The sequence below is a fragment of the Bubalus kerabau genome, chromosome 23, assembly GCF_029407905.1.
Source record: "Bubalus kerabau isolate K-KA32 ecotype Philippines breed swamp buffalo chromosome 23, PCC_UOA_SB_1v2, whole genome shotgun sequence".
Classification (NCBI taxonomy): Eukaryota; Metazoa; Chordata; class Mammalia; order Artiodactyla; family Bovidae; genus Bubalus; species Bubalus kerabau.
This window is the reverse complement of record NC_073646.1, coordinates 15,388,536-15,407,114: the sequence shown is the minus strand read 5'-3', so window position 1 is coordinate 15,407,114 and position 18,579 is coordinate 15,388,536. Positions and strand designations below refer to the sequence as shown.

The following is an 18,579-nucleotide window of genomic DNA, read 5'->3' as shown; positions in this document are numbered from 1 at the left end:
TCTTCTCAGTTCAAATGGAGAGTCAGAACACACTCACACATAGTACATTAACAGCAGGGCAAGGATCTGGATCGTCCCAAGTCAAGAAATGCAATTACCCGCGGTGGACCCGGGCAGGGGGGCTCCTGGGCACCACCCACCCAGACAAGCCTCTAGGAGTAGCTCTGCTAAGCTGTCAAGCCTGATGGTCACCCCCTGCCAACCCACAGCCATTCAGACCACCTTCATGCCACTGCTCTGCAAGCTGGGCCTGAGAGGTGACCTGGCCAAGCCCCCTGAGGGTCCCGCGGGGGGCCGCGCCCCACCTTCCGGTACACAGCCCCGATGACGGCCGTCTTGATGCGCATGCCGCTGACGAAGCAGATGTGGAAGTACTGGTGCAGCACCAGGGTCTGCAGGCAGGCGCTGATGAACAGCAGCGCCGTGTAGAAGTAACCCTGCCATTCCGGGGCCTTCTTGTCATTCACGAAGTTGATGAGCAACCTGTGCGGCAGCGAGGACAGAACCCGGCGTGAGAGACCGCGACAACTGGTGCCCACACAGGGGCAAGCCCTCTGGTGTTGGCAGGTGACGCTCTCCCGAGCCAGCCGGGTGAGCCGGGCACTCACGCTTCGGTTTCAAGGATGGGAAGCCCAACCTACATGGTGCTGCCCCTGCAGGGGTGAAGCCCTGGGCTCCTCATCACGCAAAAGTGATGGAGCAGGGAGCACAAGGCGAAGGGAAGGAGGGAAAGAGAACAAACCCTAGAGAGACAGAAGCAGAGATGGAGGGAAGGAGGGAGGGAGGGAGGGAAACCTCCTTTCCTGTTTCAGCTTGCAGCTTTCATACAATTGACACTCCCTTGAAGGAAAGTTTACAGGGCTCAAAATAGCCTGGAGCGAAAACTCTCCTAGGGTCCTCCCCACCATTCTATGCAAAACAAAGAACTCTCACCCGAAGAAAACAATGGACAGTAAGGTTGATTACGCCCAGCTCCCAGCTGGTCCCAGCCTCTGGCTGATCTCCTGGATTCCTTGCCCCAGCCTTTGAAGAGATAACTAATCTGAACAACCTTGGAGAAGAACAGGCCCCTTAAGACAGTAGCTTTCCACATATATGCCTATATACTTACTCTTTTCTTGCAGTTAGTGCAGCAGCTCACTAACCTGACTGCTGCCCCTTCTCACCTCATTAAAGGTGAGCTGTTCTTGTGAAGTGCCAGTCTCATTCTTTCTCCGAACCTCGCTTTCTCTAACTCCCTTACCCTACATCCCTGCTGTTGACTTCCCAAGATAAGCCTCCGTCTTCTCCCTTCTGGCTTCAGGGGAGCCTGGTAGGTTTCTGTTTCTTATAACCATCGTGGTTTAACAAGCCTTTAAGATGGCTTATTAAAGCAAAGCATCAGGTAAAGCGGGTAAGGATGGGGAAACTTGGCTCTGAGCCCAGAGAACCCTGAGCGTGTGACCCCAGGGGAGGGTGACGGGTGTCGCAAGTGGAAGGTCAAGGACGCAAAGGACTGCCCGGCTGGGGTGGGGTGCGGGGCTTACTTTAAGATCTCCGGGCCGGCAAACATCATCAGGTCATGCACAGCCTTGAACAAGAAGCTCATGAGGAAGTAGGGCCCGAAGGTCTTGTATAACACCTTGAACAGGGACGGGTCCCGCTCCTTCTGGGGACACTTGACAATCAAAGCCTCGGCCTCCTCGTTCACATCCACCTTGGAGCTCCCTTTGGGCTTCGTGGGGTCCTTGGAGGAATACACAATCTTCACCGGCTGCCTGGAACACAAGGAGTGAGGAGCGGCTGTGGGGTCTGCCAGGGCCTCAGCCCACCAGCTGGGAGAGGACCGGAGAAGCCCACCCCTACAGAGGCCTGGCCCCAGAAAACCAGTCACTGCAGAGAAGCAGCTGAGCCTGGTGGTTACGACCACAGACTCAGGACCCCAGCCAGCTGTGTGACTTCAGGTAAGTGTCTTAACCTCTCTAGCTCTTAGTTTCTTCATCTGTACAATGGGGGGAAAGTAGGACTTGCCTCCCAGAGCTTTTGTGAAAACTAAATGACTTACTGTAGGTGAAGGGCTCAGAAAAGCGCGAGTCTCAAAGTGACCTACAGAATCAACGCAATCTCTATCAGAATCCAAGCGCTCTGTACAAATGGACAAGCTAACCCTAAAATTCATATGGAAGCTCCAGGGATTGAAAACAGCCAAAACAATCTTAAACAAGAAAAGCAGAGTTGGAGGATTTACATTTTCCAATTTCAAAACTTACTACTGGACAACCATAATCAAGACAGGCATGTTGCTGCTGTTTAGTCACTATGTCCGATTCTGTTGTGACCCCAAGGACTGTAGCCCACCAGGCTCCTCTAGCCATGAGATTTCCCAGGCAAGAATACTGGAGTGGGTTGCCATTCCCTTTTCCAGGGGATCTTCCCAAGCCAGGGATCAAACCCATGTCTCCTGCTTTGCAAGTGGATTCTTTACTGTCTGAGCCTCCAGGGAAACCCCCAAGACAGGCATGAGGAGGGGCATATACAGAGATCAATGCAATCCAATTCAAAATCCAGAAATAAACTCGATTGATTTTTGACAAAGTTGTGAAGACCATTCAATGGGAAAGGAATTGTTTTTTCAACAAATGGTATTGAAAAACTAGATAGCTACAGGCAAAAGAATGAAGTTGGACCCTTACTTCGCACTGTATACAAAAATTCAAAATGGATGCAAGACTTAACATAGAACTAAAACTGTAAAACTCTTAGAAGGCAACAAGGGGGCAAAATCTTTATGACCTTGGATTTAGCGATGGATACTTAAACACGACACCAAAAGGACAAGCAACAAGAGAAAAAATAAACTGAGCTTTATCAAAACCGAAACTTCAAAAGGTGCTACCAAGAAAGCGAAAAGACAGCCCATGAAATGGGAGGAAATATTCGCCAATCAAAAATCTGATAAGGGACTTGTATTGATAAATAGAGCACATAAAGAACTCTTACAACCCAGTAAGAAAAAAGACAATCCAATTTTAAAAGGTGCAAAGAAGACATGTGAATGGCACAAGCACATGAAATATTGCTTAACTTCCTTACATCATCAGGGAAATGCAAACCAACACCAGGATGAAACACTGCTTCACACCCACTAGGATTGCTATCATCAAAAAGTCAGATAACAAGGTTTCAGGGATGTTGCGAGATCGGAACTCTCATACACGCCCCTGTGAAGTGCCCTCCCACTCGGAATAGGGTATCGGAGAAATGACTTCACAACTTTGTCAAAAAATGGAGAAAGAGTTGTCACCTGCAAGATTAGGTAGCAGAAAACATCATGGCTTCTGTCCTGCCCTCTTGTGAATCCCTCACTCTGGGCAAAGCCAACCACGAGGTCATGAGGACACTCAACCAGCCTTCTGGAGAAGACCTCATGGTGAGACTCTGCCAACAGCCAGCACAGTGACGCCCACCATGTGCAACGTGGAAGAAGATCTGTGCCCCCAGCCAAGCCTTCAGATGACTGCAGCCATGACAGACCCTGAACCAGAACCACCGAGCCAGACCCATCCCAGATCCCTGACCCAGAGACACGGTATGAGACAGTAAATGTTCATTCTTCCTTAAGCCTGCTACATTTTGAGGTGAACTGTTATGTAGCAATAGGTTGTTTCCTTCTCCCACAAAATGCAGTCAAAGCGACTCCCTCAAATGGCCAAATGTGAGCTCCAGCCTTTAAATATGCACATAAGCTTCCTCTGCACACAATCGTAAGATTCACAATTTATAGAATTGGTCCATAGCAGGAGCTCACTGAACAGCACTTAATCACAGGGGACTGTTGCCTCTTCCATCCAAGCCACACCTAACAACCTAGATCAGCTGAAACGCCCTCCTGGAGACCACAGCCTCCTGATCTGCCTTGGTTCCCTCCCCTATCCCTACTCCAAACCATGGGCACTGGTCTGTACGTGCATGCATGCTAAGAAACTCAGTCGTGTCTGACTCTTTGTGACCCTATGGACCGTAGCCCGCCAGGATCCACTGTCCATGGGGATTCTCCAGGCAAGAACACTGGAGTGGGTTGCCAACCCCTCCTCCAGCGGATCTTCCTGACCCAGGGATTGAACCTGCGTCTCTTACAGGTTCTGCATTGGAAGGCAAGTTCTTTACCACTGGCACCAGCTGGGAAGTGGTAAGAGATCCGGGCACTAGTCTGGGCTCCGTCAAATCCGGATCCTTCCCTTCGATGCTCCCACCTCAGGAAAGAACCAGAAACATGGGAATCCTCCCTGATCCCCTTTCCTCCACGCTCCCAGGTCCAATCAGGTGTGTGTCGTGTACGTCCCACTCCTGGGATGTGTGTGCAGTCATCCATCCATGCTATCCATCACCATGGCCTCTGACCCACACAAGTGACCATCGCCGGGGCCCCCTCCCTGCTCCCCCATTTCCTTCCACTCTTGTTCCCTGACAACCGAGCCCCTGCATGGCAGCCAATGGGATCCTCCTAAAGCGCTTCATTCCCCAACCTCGGCTCCACTCCTGGCCTCCCAGTGCGTCCAGACTCAAACGTAAACTCTGGGTGAAGCTGTAGGATTGCCTGGGGCTGCTGCGACCCGTGAATACAAACGAGTGGACTGAAACAACACGAACCTCACATCTCACAGCTGTAGAGGTCAGAAGTCTAAGCTGGCCCGCAGGCTCCAGGGGAGAAGCTGTTTTCACCTTTCCCAGCATCTAGAAGATGCCTACACACCTGGGCACAGAGTGCCTGCCTCCTCGTCCCGCCAGCAGCTCAACACTTTCCCTCTCTGACTTCCTGTCTCCTCCTTATAAGGACCTTCATGATGATTACATCAGGCCCACCCAAAAAACCCAGCCTAGTCGCCTTTCTCAGAATCCTGAACTTAATCACATTTGCAAAGGGACTCTGCCAGTTCCCCAGGTGGCACAGCGGTAAGGAACCTGCCTGCCAATGCAGGAGACACCAGAGACGCAGGTTTGATCCTTGGCTCGGGAAGATCCTCTGGAGAAGGGAATGACAACCTGCTCCAGTATTCCTGCCTGAGAAATCCCATGGACAGAGGAGTCCTGCGGGCTACAGTCCATGGGGTCACAAAGAGTTGGACATGACTGGGCACACCCTGAGCTGAGCTTTGCCATGTAACGTATACACAGGTTCTGGAGATCAGGATGTGGATTTTTTTTTTTTTTTTGGTGGGGGGACATTCTACCAACCACAGAGGATTATCGCTACTCTTGTGTTGTCAGTGAAAGCTCTTTCCCTGCTCACTTCACTGACTTGCCCTGAAGCTGGGATCCTGGCGGGGATTTTTAGTGTGATTTCATTCTGCACACACATGCCCTCTTGGAAAGGAGGACAACAGGCAGGGCAGGGGGACAGGAAGTGGCTTCGTCCCCCACGCCCCCCATTCATTCTCTGCACCACGTCCTAAGCTGGGCCCTGCCGCTGACACAGGGCTGTTTTTGGCGGGCCAGTACACAGGCGGCCAAAGGGCCTGGGGGAAGGTCTCGGATGGGCAGAGAGGAGGAAGGCTCAGGCCTGGGTGGAAGGAACAGTGGGAGGGACCAGCTACGGCGAGTCAGGAGAGAAAAAAGCATCCAGTGAACAAGAGGCTTCCAAGGGAAGCAGGCGCTCTCGGAGGGAGGAAGAAAGCTGGGCATCTGGATGGTCTGGCTGGGAATGGAAGGAAAGTTGGAGAGGGAAGGTCTGAGTCAGGAGAAAACTTCCCAGGACAGGGAAACAGGAAGGGTGGGGAAGCTGGAAGCTGAAACTTGCCCATCGATCTCTCCTCCACAAAGGCCCTGCTTGGGGCTGAGCCATGGGGAAAGCCCCGCCATCAAGCAGCCCTGTGAGAGAAACTGATCACTCTGTGTGTGGGGGGGAGTATATCATGGAGGCTTCCTGGAGGAGGTGACTGAGACCTGCAGGACGAGGGAGCGAGTCCACTCGGGGAGAGAAAGGGCACTCTAGGCAGGAGGAACCGGATCAGCATGGCCTGGAACTGAGGGATTTTGAAAAGAGGTGAGGCAGCTATTCCAAGAACCTCAAGGAACCAGAGCAGACTGGGCAGGGAGTGAACCAACCAGAGGCCCACGAGGAGCTCCCACAGGCTGTGCGTGTCATTTGTTATAAAAAATAAATAAGATCTCTAACATTGTGGCAAAAGGCAAAAATCTCAAACTGAAAAAGGTCATAGCTCAATCAATTTTATGGATGTACTCTGAGCATGGTCTTTGATCCATAATATCCAGTGTAATACAGAGGGGCAGAGAATGAACGTAACACCCTTAACGCACATTTTCATCCTCCTCAGAGCTGTAGGGATGGTGGTTTTGGAAACCACAGATGGGCGTGGCAACCGCCTCCCCACCCCGACTAAAGTACGGCCTGCTAGGATTTTAACTGTGTCCCATACAAATACAAACAACCTAAGATCATTTCCCCCCTTTCTGTTGTTGTTGCTGTTGGAGAGTACTTTTTGTTTCTCAAGAACAGGCTGTCAAGGGGGTTTCTCAGCCTCTGATGTGACAGTGCCTGGGCCAGAGACCAGGCTCTCTCTGACATGCAGCAGGAGTCCCCAGCCCTGGTACTGGTTGGCGGCCTGTTAGGAACTGGGCCACACAGCAGGAGGTGAGGGACCGATGAGCAAGTGGAGTTTCATCCCTATTTACAGTTGCTCTCCCCCGCTTGTATTACCACCTTATCACGACGTAACAATCATAGAAATAAAGTTAGGGCTTCCCGGATGGCTCAGTGGTAAAGACCCCACCTGCCAATGCACGAGACACAGGAGAGGCAGGTTTGATCCTTGGGTCGGGAAGATCCCCTGGAGAAGGAAATGGCTACCCACTCCAGTAGTCTTGCCTGGAAAATCCCATGGACAGAGGAGCCTGGGGAGCTACAGTCTGTGGGGTCACAAAGAGTCAAACATGACTTACCAACCGAGCATGCACCCAATAAATGTAATGCTCCTGAATCATCATGAAACCATCCCCTACCTCCTGCTTCATGGGAAAACTGTCTTCCATGAAACTGGTCCCTGGTGCCAAAAAGGCTGGGTACCACTGACGTCCTGGACCACACCAAAGGAAGACAATCCCACCAGGCACCCATGGAGGTGAAGAGCCTGCCCTGTTGTTCAGCCGCCCAGTCATGTCTGACGCTTTGCGACCTCATGGACAGCAGCAGGCCAGGCCTCCCTGTCCCTCATCTCCCGAAGTTTGCCCAAGTTCATGTTCATCGCAGAGTCTGCCTAAAATCACCCAAATCTATGGATTTGTTTGTTTTTGCCATGCTGTGCGGCTTGCGGGATCTTAGGTTCCTGACCAGGGATCAAACTCAAGTCCCCTGCAGAGGAAGCACAGAATCTTAACTATTGGACCAACAGGGAAGTACCCCAAATCACCCAAATCTCGACTCTAACTCCATCTTCAGCATAAACTCACTGCTGTTATTGCCGTTCAGTCGTTAAGTTGTGTCTGACACTTTGTGACCCCATGGACTGCAGCATGTCAGTTGATCCTAAAGAAAATGAACTCTGAATATTCATTGGAAAGACTGATGCTGAAGCTCCAATACTTTGGCTACCTGATGCAAAGAGCCGACTCATTGGAAAAGACCCTGATGCTGGGAAAGACTGAGGTAAATCCATACACAGCATGTATTTTTTTTTTTGCAAGATGAAATACACCTCGATTTTTTAGAATTGCAGTCAGCGTGCAAATTTAAGTTTTGTTCAGAACTTTGCCAAGTATGAATCGCCACTTTGCAAAACCCTGTGCGTGAGGGTGACGATGGTTCTGGTCTCCAGAACCACCAGACCCAGTTGGTCAGAACTTGCAGCTGCCGCAGAAAAGGTTCCACTTATGAGCACACAGCAATTCTTCACTCTCTGTTCTAGTGCATGCCTGCCTGAGCATTTACATAGACACACATGGCGATTCATTACAAATCACTCACCTTTTAGCTTTAAAGCTTAGCAAGAACATTTTGTTGATTTTTAAACTAAGACACATGGTTGGGTTATTTTAATGGATTGCCTTACATTTAAGGAGGTGTTATACTAATATCTATATTTAATATCTTTAATAATAATGTCTTTCTTATTAAAGGGGGCAATGTATCTGAAAGGTTGGGAACCATAGCTTAACACCTGTATTTTGGAGCCTTTTGTTTTTTGTTTGTTATTTGCTGCTTGCATTCCTTTATGAAATACAGACAATTAAGTTAAAATGGTCACCCCTTCTTTAAACACTACTGCTTTCTTAAGAGTATAACTGATATAAGATCAGGGCTTCCCTGGTGGTTCCGATGGTAAAAAAAAAAAAAAAAAACAAAACCTGCCTGCAAAGCAAGTGCAGACATCTCAAGTGCACAACCTTATGGACATATTTACACACCTGTCAGACCATCAGGGAAATCAAGACAATGAACACGCCCATCACCTCCACAGGGCTCTCCTCTCTCTGGAATTTCTCCCTCCCATCTGACCACCTCCTCCTACTTCAGGCCACCACTGATCTGATTTCTGTCACTACTGACTTGCTTTCATGTTTCTTGACTTGTACATAAAAGGAGTCACCTAGTAGGTACCGCTGCCTGGCTTTGTTCACACAGCTTAATTAGAGATTTTCATGTTGCTGAGTGTATCAATAGTTTATTCTGTTGTATTGCTCAGAAGTGCTCCCTTGCATGGCTACACCAAGATTTGCACACCTATTCACTTGTTAACTGGAGAAGAAAATGGCAACCCATTCCAGTATTCTTGCCTGGAAAATTCCATGGACAGAGGAACCTGGCGGGGTACAGGCTGTGAGGTCGCAAAGAGTCAGACACAACTGACAGACTATCACTTACTCACTTGTTAACAGCTGTCTGGGTTCCTCCCAGCTTTGACCACCACACACAAAGCTGCTATGAACATCTCTGCCCGAGTTCATGAACATACATCTTCGGTTCTCTCAGGTATATACCTAGGAGTAGAATGGCTGGCTGGTATCGTAACTGTTTAACTCCCGTGGCTGATACATGTCGATGTAAGGCAGAAACCACAATACTGTAAAGTAATTAGCTTCCAATTAAAATAAATTAATAAATTAAAAAGATATTTTTTGATGTGGACCATTTTTAAACTCTTTATTGAATTTGTTACAATATTGCTTCTGTTTCATGTTTTGGTATTTTGGCCACGAGGGATGTGGGATTCCCAGCTCCTGGACCAGGGATCAAACCTGGACCCCACCCCTGCATTGGAAGGTGAAGTCTTAACCACTGGACCACCAAGGAAGTCCCTAAGTTTTGTTTTTTTTTAAAACTGCCCAAGTCTTTTTCAGAGCTGCCAAATCATTTTATAGTCATTCCAACAGGAACCATAGTCCAGAGTGGCCTTAATCTATGGGAGGCCGTTAAGTTGAGAAATTTCCACTCTTTTTTTGTTATACTCAAAATCATCTGATGAAACCCAATGAACCACTGGATTTTAAAACCCAAAAGTCAGGGGAGTGGGGGAAGCAGCTAGGACCTGGCCCTGAGAGGAGGCGCTCAGGGGTGAGGAGAGGAGGCAGAGGCCTGAGCCCAAGATGCCAAGGCGGCCCTCCTGCCCAGGCCTTGGTCCCCTGCTCCCCAGGAGCCCCGGGGCGCCCAGCAGACCCTCCCCACCTACACCCACACCCACAGGGGTCACAGGTGCTGGCACGGTTCACACCTCCAGGAACCCATCTCCCTTGATTCTCGTCCCACGATCCACCATCCCCAGAGCACCCCAACTGGTTGTTACGAAACAGAACTCCTGGGGGCCTCCTTGGTGGTCCAGTGGCTAAGACTCCACACTTCCCATGCAAGGGCCCCAGGTTCGATTCCTGATCAGTCAACTAGATCCCACAACGTGCGGCAACTAAGAGTTTGCATGCCGCAATTAAAGATCTCACATGCCACAAGGAAAACCCGGAGGATGTGCCACTGCCCTGCAAAAAGCCCACCTGTCTTCTCACCACATCTGGGATCAAACCCTAGCCCAGTACCATAGCCTACGAACCCCTGCAAATACTTCTCTTGCTTTTTCTCCTCCTGTTCTCCCCACCTCTCACTGCACTTCAGCCACACAAGCCCTGGGCTGCTCTGTCAGCACGCCACCTCACCTCTACCTCAGGACCTTTGCACTAGCCGTTCCTGCGAACAGAAAGCCCTTTCCCATGTTTGCAAAGCTCCCTCCCTCCTTTAACACCAAATCTCCACTCAGAGGGGCCACCCCTGACCACCCAACCCGTATCGGCTCCCAGTCACTCTGGCCCTCATGGCCCCTCCTTGTTAATCTCATCATTTCATTTCACACTCTCTCCAGCTTCTCATAGGATGTGTTTGACTCCCTAAACCCTGGATCCCACATGGAATCTAAGTTCCACCAGACAAGGATCCTGTCTCTCCCGTTCCACTCTCTGAACCTCCAGGGCCAAAGCCACACTCAGCACATCAGCAGTCATCAACTCTATCTGCTGAACGAAACAACTAAGGGCCAGGCCGGTGATGGAGCTTCACGTTGCAAGGCCAGTCCTCCTCCTAGCAAGTCTCCTTGCTGACCTCTCCCACAGCTGCAGCAACCAGCTCATGGGCAGAGCTCCAGAGGACAGCCGGGGGGGCACCCCCTGCTACCCAAGGTGGGAAAAAGCCTAAAGAGACACCTTCCCATCAGGGAGGAGGCTGCAGGCCAGGCCAAAGGGAACCGGAAACCCCAACTATGCCCAAGAACCTCCAACTGGGTCACAGACACGGTGCCCAGCCAGAGCCACATGTGCACAGAGCACCTCCTAACCACGAAGGCCACAGAGGCTCAGCTCAACCCACCTCCCAGGAGACAACGTCTCCTCTGTTCATGGCCACTGCAGACAGTCACAAGGTCCTCTGCTGATGTCCTGGTGGCCAGCAGCGTCAATGTCCCACATTCCCCACCCACAGCCTGATGCAGATTGAAGACCTGGAGCTTGAGCGTTCCTGCAAAAGGTGAGGAATTGGAGAGCCAGGGTTCCTCTCCTGGGAGGCCAGCTGCTCTGTGGGGCTGTGCACCAGGCTTGGGGCTTCCCAGGGGGCACAGGTGGTAAACAATGCAGGAGACGCCAGAGACGTGGGTTTGATCCCTGGGTAAGGAAGATCTCTTGGAGGAGGGCACAGCAACCCACCCCAGTATTCTTGCCTAGAGAATCTTATGGACAAAGGAACCAGGCAGGCTACAATCCATAGGGCTGCAAAGAATCGGACACAAATGAAGTGACTTATCACACATGCACGCACACCAGGCTGGGCCCTCGGCAGCCAGCTCTTCAAGGTGGGCACCATCCCATAATGACCACAAGAGGGCTGACACCATCCCCTGCCATCAGAGTCCCTCTCAAGTTCTCGTCTGGCTTCTCTGGATGCTGGATGCGTCTTAAGTCAATGTCATATCCTGGTTTAACTGGCAGCCGTTTTCCTTTTTCCTTGGTGCATCACACAGGTGATGACATCATAATGATGCACAGCACAGGTGATACCATCTTGTATTTGAAGAAATAAGACACAATACGTGCTGGAGAGGCCCTCGCCTGACTCCCAAAATAACCGGATGACAGAGCTTGGGGTTGGCATACAGCTCGCAAGGGGGGAGGGTGTGAAATCCAAGACAGAGAGTGAACAGTGATGTAAGCCACGTACTCAGTGTGGTCTTATAGGCCGTCACCGATGTGCCCCTCTGGTGGGGGTACCCTGACAGCGGGCAGGGGAGGAGTGTGTGCAACTCTGCAGCTTCTGCTCAGACCTGCTGCGAACCTAAAAGCGCTCCAAAAAATCAAACTCTGTTAAAAAAAAAAATCCAGTACAGCCCAAATCACTCTCAATTGGGGCTTCTTAAGCTGAACACCTCAAGAAGCAGTTGATTTGGCGTGTTAAACCGAACCATTTAAAACAGTAAGAACGCTCAGGATGCCAGCTGCTCAGAGAGAAGGGTGGGGAAACGAAACAACTCCGGGAGGACGGGATCGCTGAGGGTCGCGGCAAACAGAATCCGCTCACTTGACATCTTTCTCTTTTCTTTTCTATCCAAATTGCCTGAGCTACATATTGGACTCCACTCCAATCGCAGGTGAGCAAACCGTGGTTCTGGGAAGGGAAGCAGCCCGCCCAGGGCTATAACACTTCAGGGCACTGAGACCATCCCGGGCCACAGTGGAGGGACGGGGCTACCGGATCAACCTAGTGAGCGTCCGGCTTGCCCGAGGCCGGATGCCTGGCACTTACTTTCTGGACTTGGCACATTCCTTCTTCCAGTTCTTTACCAAGACCGGCACGACTTGTTCTGACGTGTCCTCCTTATTCAGGGACCAGAGGTCGGTGCTCTCCAGGGGCTGGCGGTAGCCCTGGACCATCATCCTGTGGCCAAAACACAAGAGGGGAGGCGATGAGAGTCAGAAGGAGATGACACGATGGCCCTCCCTGCTACCGCGGCCCAGACGACCGCAGGCAGCCGTGATCAGGGAAATCTCAGTATGAATGGACATGCGGGCACGTGGCATCATTACTGCTAATTCCGTTAGATCCCCCAGGAAAAACGGCCTCGTTTTTAGACAAACATACAGAGTATTTAGGAGGAAAGTAGCAGGATGTTTCTAATTTACTTTCCAAAAAAAATTTTAAGGCTAATATCGCAGAGCATTAACCATCATTATATTTGGTGATGAGTTTAAGGTTTATTAGCCTAGTCTTTCTGCTTTGAACACTTTCATTAAAAAAGGGGAAACTTAGTATTTTAACTTGTTATTTTGAAAGATTTCAAATTCACAGAAAAACCATAGGAAGTGTACAAAGAATTCCTGTCGACCCTTCACCAAGCTCACAACTGTTAACATTTCACATGTGCTGTTATCTGTCTCTGTCTCTAGATACACGTGTGCGAACACATACAAGGCAGACCTTGGAGATACCATAGGTGCGGTTTCAGGCCACCATGATAAAGTGAATATCACAGTAAATCGAGTCACAAGAATTTTTTTGGTTTCCCACACTACAGTTATATTTACGCTAGCATTATGTCTAAAAAGTAACATACAGAGCTTAAAAATTCTGTATTGCTAAAAAATGCCAAGTTAAGCATCATCTGAGCCTTTAGCAAATCCAGTAATAATAGCAAGGATCACAGATGACCATAATAAATATAATAATAATGAAAACGTTTGAAAGATTGTGAAAATTACCAAAATGTGACAGAGAGACACAAAGTGAGTGAAAGCTGATGGGAAAAGGGTGCCAACAGACTCATTTGACACAAGGTGGCTACCAACCTTCAATTTGGAAAAAAACACGGTAGCGGGGAAGCGTAATGAAGTATGCCTCTATCTTTTTTCTGAACCATTTCAGAGGAGGCTGCAGACCCTCCACACCTTCACCCCTAAATATCAGTGTGTAACCCCCTAAGAGAAAGGACACGCTCTGATATCACCAGAGGACCGTGACCAAAATCAGAAACACGAGCTTGGCTGGCGTGACCTGCAGGCCATGTCCAAACGCCATCAACTGTCCCAGAGCTCTTCTTTAAGAGCAATTGAAAAACAGTTAAGAAAAACACTAAATTAAGAAGTGTAAAAAGTTCATAAAGACAAGGGAGAAATGCTTGGGGGAGGAGAAGGGATTTAAATAACCCCCAGTAAGATGATGACAATGTGAAGAAAACAACATGCGGATGAAAGGAGGCCGAGCAGGCAGTGTGCTGAGCTGCGGGTGGCGGCGCCTCTGCTGCTACTGGTCCAAACACACTTCTCTCACCCCCTTTTCCTATGTTATTTATTTCAGGGGGCGGCGGGGGGCGCAGCGCGAGCATTATTTAAATCGGGGGGGAAGGGGAATAATGATAATAATTACACCCAGTGCAAAACAAAAACCACCAAATCTGAAGCTGAGCCAGGAGTGTGCAGCTTCTTGCCCAGGCCGAGCTATTTATACACATATCACATGACTGTGGGCTCAGGGTCGGTGTCTCCGAGACCCATGCCCAGGGCACACACGCTCAGGACACATCCCTGTCGAAAAGTGCAAGGGAGGGAGAGCTGCACACTGGTGGCCCAGCACCCGCCCAAGGTTTGGGGGCCAGGACTTACCCTGTGATCCACCAGAAGGTGATCCTGGAAAGGAAGGAGGCACTGGATTCCGGGCAAGGATTCTATGGAAAGAGAGCACAGGGTGGGGAACCCAGAGGAAATGATAGGTTAAACTTCTCGTCTATGCCAGCTCCAGGCAGGGAGCAGCCAGCTCCCTGGTCCTCCCAGTGGGCCATGGTTAATTCATTTATTAGTCCATTCATTTATTCCACCAATATTTATTGAGCATCTACAAAGTGGCAGGCACACAAAGTACTAGCATTATCTTGTATCCTCACAGAACCTGGTATGACCTCTATTCCTCTTTCTTTCATTCATTCACTCACTCATTCTACAAGTATCTTCTGAGCACCTACTATACACAAAGCTAAACTAACAGACATAAATAACCCTAATCCAGGCCAACTGCTAACACCCTCTGCTAGCTAGTAACAGTTCTGTTTTACATGTTTTATGAAAATGATCTCTTTTAATCTTTCCCGACCCAGGAAACGAACCCGGGTCTCCCGCATTGCAGGCAGACGCTTTACCGTCTGAGCCACCAGGGAAGCCCCATAATCACACTAGGAACTAGATAAAGGCATCATTTCCATTCTGTAGTTAAGGACACCGAGGGGCAGAGAGATGAAAAGCCTTGCCCAGGGTGCCAGAGCTGGAAGCGGTGGAGACAGAACGTGAGTCCCAAATAGTCAGGGTCTACAGAGAGAAACATTAATCAATCACATGAACAAATTCAAAACCACAACTGTGACACGGACTACATCCCAGAGGCAGGTCAGTATGACCAGTGCGATTACTGGGACTTCATTGGGCTGATCCAGTTGATGGAGGTCAGGGAAGGCATTCAAGCTGGGGTCTGCAAAGTGAGGAGAGGATGACTAAGTGAAGGGGGAAATGCGAGGTGGTCCCAGCAGAGCAACTGATGTGTACAGAGGCCCCGAGGTAGAGGGGAGCACAGTGGGCTCCAGCAAACAAGAGGGGGCCTGAGCAGTCTACACTGGAAGCTGTGGTCAATCTACACTGGAAGCCACATAAGGGATTTTGGTCTCCATCCCAAGGGCAACAGGAAGTCATCAACAGATTCTAAGCAAGCTTTCAAAGAACCGCTTTCCCAGAGCCACAAAGATGCTCCAGTTCAGCGCCACACAGGCAAGGCCATCAGACAGAGCCTTTGGGATTGCACATGAGGGCTGATACATTCAAGTCTAAATCTGGGGACACGAGCATTGGCGAAGGTGGGGTCACCAGACTAACGATGAGATCACTAGCCAAGGACGTTGCTCTCCGTCCCAGAATTTTGCAGAGATAAGATGCTGGAGAGGGACTTCCCTGGAGATCCAGTGGTTAAGACTTTGCCTTTCAATGTGGGGGTGTGGGTTCCATCCCTCTCGGGGAACAAAGATGCCACATGCTTAGTGGCCCAAAATATCAAAACATAAAACAGAAATGATATTGTAACAAATTCAATAAAGATATTTTAAAAATCCTAAAAAAAAAAAAGAAACTAGAGAGACTGAAGAGGAAACACATTCTACCCAAGCGGTTGTCCACCCTGGCTGGGGGCACTCAGACAATACACTGTATCTGCCCCACTCCCCAGAGACTCCCGTTTAGCTGGTTTGTGGTGGGTCCAGATACTTGAATTCTTGTTTTTGTTTTCAGCTCCCAGTCTCCTTGGCCAAGTAGCTGGGCAGGAAATGTACAAGATAAGCCCAGAATATCTTGTCACACCCAACAAGACAAGGGTAGGTAAAAAACCTCAGATGCAACCAGAAGTGGCTCTCACGAGCCCAGAAAGGGACCATTTGAGCTGCAATACAGACAGTAAGGCAAAAGGACTGAGACGCATCACATTTTAAATACACACGTCCACCTTGATACTGGAAGAGAAGGAAAACCTCTTGGTGTCAGTGAAAACATACTAGAGAACCAAGTCACTGTTTTGAAAACAGAAGGAAAGAAACAAGCATTTGTCTATGACAACATGGGGTGACCAAAGAGATGAGGGGACATGTCTTTGCGTAAAATGGTTCAGCTATCAGGTGGAAAAGGAACAATACCACGTAAGAGGCCGCACCACTCTGCACCACAGTGCATTTCTGGAATACTTGGTGATATTAAGGAATTAGTAAGTTGTTAGGCCATATAATGGTACCATTGTTGTACTACTTAAAATCCTTATCTCTCAGATATTATTGTGGAAATCTGGAGAAGGGTATACAAGAACAACACCATTTTTGTAACTTTTTGTGGGTCAAATTATTTCAAAATAAAATGTTTAAAAATTTTTAAATTCCTTATCTGTTGCAGATACCTAATGAAATGTTTACATGTGATGCAGGGTAAATAGTCCATGGCAGGTAAAAATTTTAAATAAATAAATTAAATAGTCCATGGCACTCATTATAGAATGCTGTCCACTGTTGCACACAGCTGAAAGTTTCTATCATGAAAATCTTCCCCAATGAGTCAAATATGAAGCCTGAGCTGAGAACCACCAGGCTTCACTAGTACTATCTGTTCCAGAATCACCTGGGGAGCGTCATAAACACAGGTGCCCTGACCAACTAGATCACCCTCTCTGGGGGTGGGAGCCTGGCATCAGGGTACCTTTCATCAGATGCAGCTGGCCCACAGACCTACATTCCGAACCAACCAAAAGCCAGATGGCCCTGAGTTTGAATCCCCCAACCCTGCACTTTCGACCTACATGGCCCTGGGCAAGTCCTTTCACCCCCGAGTCTCAGTTTTCACACCTGGGAAATGGGAGTCAGGTGTGTCACACTGCTCAGCCTCCCCCAGGAGACTCCCAGGAAGAATGAGGTCCTTGGGACAGCGTGGAAGCTGCAATTTTTCCAACCCAAGGCCGCAGCATTATTCCTGGAGGAGGTGGTGGTATTTGCTTTGCAGGCTGTTTTTTTTTTCCCCGGAAGTGGGCAGGTTATCAAAGAGTCACAAATGCACTTCAGCTATCGCCTAGTTCCTGCCCCTGTAAAAAGCTGGCAGAGAGAGAAGGAGATGCTTGGGACAATGACTCATTTATTTCTTAGACAAATACTGAGGGCGGGCCTGCTTATATGCCAGGAGATGGCTAAATATCATTACATCCAAGACCAGACAGTGAGCTCCTCGCCCTATATCGCCTCCAGGACAGTAAGCAACACACACACACACACACACACACACACAAGTCGCTCAGTCATGTCCGACTCTTTGCAACCCCATGGATTGTAGCCCACCAGGCTCCTAGGTCCATGGGATTTTCCAGGCATGAATACTGGAGTGGGTTGCCGTTTCCTCCTCCAGGGGATCTTCCTGACCCAGGGATCGAACCCAGGTCTCTTGCATTGTAGGCAGATGCTTTACCGTCTGAGCTACCAGGGATACAAATAAATATATAAAGATAAATGCTCAGAGCTATGAGGAGAACAACAAAACAAGAAGCCTGGGGGGGAGGAGGAGGGCGGGTACCAGGGTAGGAAGCACCCAGAGGTGAAGCAACACGGAGCAAGGTGATTGGAAGGCGGTTTGAATCCCAGCCCTGCCACTTACTGGCTGAGGGGCCTGGGCCATGTTACTTGGTGATGGTGAGAGTAAATGAGATAAAGCCTGTGAAGTACTCAGGACAGTTCCTGGTGCGGAGTAAAAGCTCAAGCGATGACATTAGCAGTATTAACATTAATTCTAATGGTAACCCCAGTAACAAGTCCGCCGTTTCCTGCAGACCCTGACATACCAAGCAGATGTTTCATGTCAAGACTGGCAAACTCAGGCCCACAGTCCGGCCGCTTACAAAATAGTTTTATTTGGACATGGTGATGCCCATTCATTTCCATACTGTTCATGTCTGCTTCTGAGCTACAGCTGAACTAAGTACTTGCGACAGAGACCGTGTAGTCTACAACTATCTACCATCTACCTCTTTACAGAAAAAGTTGGCTAACCCCTGCTTACATCAGACCTCATGACATTAAAGATGGTGATTCTTAAGGAGAGGAACTGGAGCTCAAATGCAGCTTCTTTCGGTCTTGGCATCAACACAGGGTCAGCCCTGCACAAAGATGCTCAGCCAAGGGGGCAAGTGGGGCCTGAAGTTCAGCTGGTGCCTGGACCTGGGGGGCAGGGGGGATGAAGGAGGGGGGACTGCATTAGCGGGAAGGATGCAGGGCCTTTCTCAAATTCACCCACCCTGGGGGGCCAGACACCTTTTTCTAATTAAAAAAAAAATTTTTTTTTCTTTTTGGCTGCACCACACAGCATGTAGGATCTTAGTTTCTCAACCAGAGCTGGAACCCATGCTCTCTGCAGTGGGAGCACAGAGTCCTAAGTGTTGAACTGCCAGGGAGGTCCCCAGGTGTCTTTCTCCAACCTGCATAGAGACCCCAGTGCAAACTGTCAGGGTGTCAGACTTCTACGCCCAGGGGCCTCACAAATCCTGCCATTCCTTTGCAATCAGGCAAG

At 49.4% G+C, this 18,579-nt stretch overlaps 1 protein-coding gene across 4 annotated transcripts in view; it reads right to left on the bottom strand.

Moving 5' to 3' along the window:
- ABCC1 (ATP binding cassette subfamily C member 1 (ABCC1 blood group)) overlaps nt 1-18,579 on the bottom strand; it is a 152,283-nt gene that overhangs the window by 68,881 nt on the left and 64,823 nt on the right. For all 4 annotated transcript variants that reach the window (XM_055561633.1, XM_055561634.1, XM_055561636.1 and 1 more), the window contains 4 exons: nt 14,119-14,180; nt 12,266-12,397; nt 1,527-1,757; nt 306-483 (listed from right to left, as the gene is read on the bottom strand). In XM_055561633.1, coding sequence (XP_055417608.1) covers nt 306-483; nt 1,527-1,757; nt 12,266-12,397; nt 14,119-14,180 — 603 coding nt within the window. The remainder of the gene's footprint in view (nt 1-305; nt 484-1,526; nt 1,758-12,265; nt 12,398-14,118; nt 14,181-18,579) is intronic.